The 3,351-nt window shown below is 42.0% G+C and overlaps 1 protein-coding gene across 1 annotated transcript in view; it reads left to right on the top strand.

Annotated features, from left to right (window-relative positions):
* The first annotated feature begins 1,077 nt into the window (after positions 1 to 1,077).
* Positions 1,078 to 3,351, top strand: part of LOC108552521 (uncharacterized) — an 8,119-nt gene continuing 5,845 nt past the window's right edge. Inside the window, exons 1-6 of the mRNA XM_017907119.1 lie at positions 1,078 to 1,415; positions 1,489 to 2,309; positions 2,388 to 2,547; positions 2,634 to 2,911; positions 3,000 to 3,211; positions 3,302 to 3,349. Of these exons, the coding sequence (XP_017762608.1) occupies positions 1,123 to 1,415; positions 1,489 to 2,309; positions 2,388 to 2,547; positions 2,634 to 2,911; positions 3,000 to 3,211; positions 3,302 to 3,349 (1,812 nt within the window). The 5' untranslated portion in view covers positions 1,078 to 1,122. The remainder of the gene's footprint in view (positions 1,416 to 1,488; positions 2,310 to 2,387; positions 2,548 to 2,633; positions 2,912 to 2,999; positions 3,212 to 3,301; positions 3,350 to 3,351) is intronic.

A 3,351-nucleotide genomic window follows, 5' to 3' on the forward strand; every position in this document is an offset into this window, starting at 1 on the left:
TATATATATATATATATTTGTATCTCGTTAATTCTCCTTATCATTATTAATGTTGTTTGTATTATTATTATTATTATTATTATTATTATTGTTTTTGACCTGTCCTTATTTAAGCATATGTAGTCTAATAATTTGTATCATGATTATTGATGTTTATAAAAGAAAATGTTGCAATTGAAACGAGTAAGCTTCGTTTATTTTAAGTTATATTTGAAAGAGAGGAACGGCAATAGCGGTTTAATCGTTTCGAATCAGTAGGTCAGAAGAGTGGAGGAAAAAGAAAAAAAATAAAAAGATATCGCACTGTACAGGTAAACCATCAACCGTTGCGTGACGACGGATTTCGTGGAAACTGTCCGCGTTTTGTATGACACGCGCGTCGCCGAGCACAAATCGTTTCGCACGCTTCCAACCGGTAGAAGCAATCACACCGTTCTGTCCCGATGATCAACCGCGCTCTTTGTAACGCTTACTTACAATCAACATGGCCAGATCGATATTTTTCTTTTTTCTTTTTTTTTTTTTCAATTAATTTCATATTATTTTTTCGTTTTCACAGTCCATATCGACCATCGACGATTATACGCGAGCGATTATCGTTGATCACTTCGTTCTACGTGTGACACAGATGCATTTCTGTCGTGGCTATTCGTGATATTTAATACCGATATTTTTACGTGCTTCGATGGCTTACTAGGCAAGTGGGTCACTCATTGTATTCGTTACGACCAGTTGTTCGAATAATCGCCTCTAGTACACGTGGATGTAGTTGACGAATTTATTGTAAAGAAGCCTAGCGTGTCGAAAAGCTTCTGATCAGATATGGGATAGTCTGACAGAATATCTCGCAAACATTTTGTTGCGATGTGCGACGAGGTGTGCACCGGTAGATTAATTTTATCCGGGTATATCTTGGAACCGGTGGATAGATTATGACGCAGCTCCTACCATTGTTCAGAAAATTGACAACTAGTCTATATAACAAAAACATCTATTAGACTCGTATACGAGTCGGGACATTAGCCGGGTGTCAGGGAACACCGACGCATCCTCCATACATAAACGTCGGCTGGCGTTAAAAATCGCTCAATAGAGGACGAGACAGCAAGTAGAATACAAGTCATGCTGCGACTCTTTGCGCTAGCTTGCACTGCCACGATCTTCCTAATGATTTCGAATGTGATATCGTTGGACGAATTGCACCACGAAGGGATGGTGAGGAAGGTGGACAGTTCGTTTCATAGGGATTCGTCTTCTCTATTCCTGTTTCATCTACTTAAGCTAAAGAAGAAGATTGAAAAGATAGAGCAGGTGCCAACCACACCGCCAACTACGGATTGCATTTGCGTACCTTATTATCTCTGTAATGCTAATCGTACTATAATTACGGACGGCATTGGGATGATAGATATTCGGTGAGTTCTTTTATTCCTCGTTGAGGAGAAATTGCTTCGTTTGAACGACTTATCGTGTCTGGTTTTCAATCAGGTATCGAAGATGCACTGGGGATTTAGAAGTATGTTGTCGTCTACCAAATGTAACAACCACCACCACCGCAAAGCCTACAACTATGCGACCCACTACCAAGCCGACGACTACCACCAAGGCGACAACTACCACCAAGGCTCCGACCACAACCTCCACTCTTCCACCGGTGATTTTTCCAACTACACAGCCCCAAGTTGTTCCAGTTTGCGTTTGCGTGCTTGCGTTTCAATGTGATCCAAACGGGATCATTGGCACATCCGGAGAAGGAGTGATAAATCCTCGTTTGCAGTATGTTCATTGCCCCAGCAGCACCATGGTCTGCTGCAGACCAACTAGCGTGATCCAGTACCCTTACAATCCTCCGGTTCCTTCCTCGCAAGTTTGTGTTTTATGTGGAAGCATGATCCAGTGCAACAACGGGATTGTGATTCCTGTGAATGTCGGAATCGTGAATCCCTTGGTGAATTACGGCCAACAAACGTGCCCTATACCCACCTCCTGCTGTCAAGGAATAAACCCAACGTACGCAAACGGAATTCCAGTGGTGGTCGGACCGATCAGAAATTCTGGAACACCTCAGGCCTGCTATTGCATGAGGAGCTGGTTATGCTCGCCAGGAAACTCTGTTAGCCCAGATGGGGCAGGTGTCATCGATCCAAGGTTTTCCTTGTGTGGAACTACAAACGAAGTTTGTTGTCGAGCCACTACAACAAGTATAGCAAGAAGTAACGATTTGCAAGGCTTAGGAGAGAGTATAGTGAGCGGAGAGGCTACCTTCTCGCAGTCTGGTTGTGGTACACAGAATAAAACGTATGCGACAGGTAGGTAGTAAGTCGCAAATGGTCGTTTAGACTTCTCGACTTTGATCACTGGAATCAGCTGTTATTTTCTCTTCGCAGCTAAACCTTATCCCGCAGGGACAGGAAAAACGTATTTCGCCGAGTTCCCATGGATGGTGGCTCTGTTAACAAAACAAGCGGATGGCAAATATCTCTTTCAATGTGGAGGATCTATGATTACTAATAATGCTGTTCTTACAGCTGCGCATTGCGTTACCAAGTAAGTAGACTATGTAGAAATAGAGTAATGAATTTATCTATTGCATATTAAAGTATGCTATGAGAAAATGAAAACATTCGTGTTAGTCTAGGAAACGATAGACCGATAGCACGTTTTGGTCAATGGGATTTGGCAACCCAGCCTGACGGCCAACCAGTGCCTTTTCAAGACGCGGACATAAAAGCTATAGTGACCCATCCTCTCTTTTACAGTGATGCTCTGTTTAATGACATAGCAGTGATCATTTTAAATAAACCAGTAAAACAAAGTGTAAATGTTGTCCCTGTTTGTATACCGCAGCAGGGATTGATCTTTCCTACTGGTACTGGATGCATCGGTACCGGTTGGGGAAAGAACTCGTTTGGTAACATCATTGTGATACTTGTATCTTTTCACTGTAGTTAACCTTAACATCACCTTTCTTATCAAACTTTTTATCATATTACTTGCAGACGGGACATATCAAACTGAGCTACGGAAAGTGGAACTCCCTATCGTGGATAGAACTGATTGTCAAAATCGACTCCGAACCACGAGATTAGGACCTTATTTTCAATTACATAGCTCATTCATATGTGCAGGCGGTGAAGCAAATAAGGATACGTGTCATGGAGATGGCGGTGGACCGTTGGTATGCCCCTCAGTTACAGGACAATATTTTCAGGTATCGAATTACTTTAAACAGCATCGTGTACTAGAGATGTCTGTAAAATAAAAATATAGAAGAAATATTAACGGATTAATTTTTTCTTAGGTTGGTATAATATCTTGGGGCATCGGTTGCGGATCATCGAATATTCCTGC

The sequence above is a fragment of the Eufriesea mexicana genome, unplaced genomic scaffold, assembly GCF_001483705.2.
Source record: "Eufriesea mexicana isolate 0111107269 unplaced genomic scaffold, ASM148370v2 scaffold6940, whole genome shotgun sequence".
Lineage (NCBI taxonomy): Eukaryota > Metazoa > Arthropoda > Insecta > Hymenoptera > Apidae > Eufriesea > Eufriesea mexicana.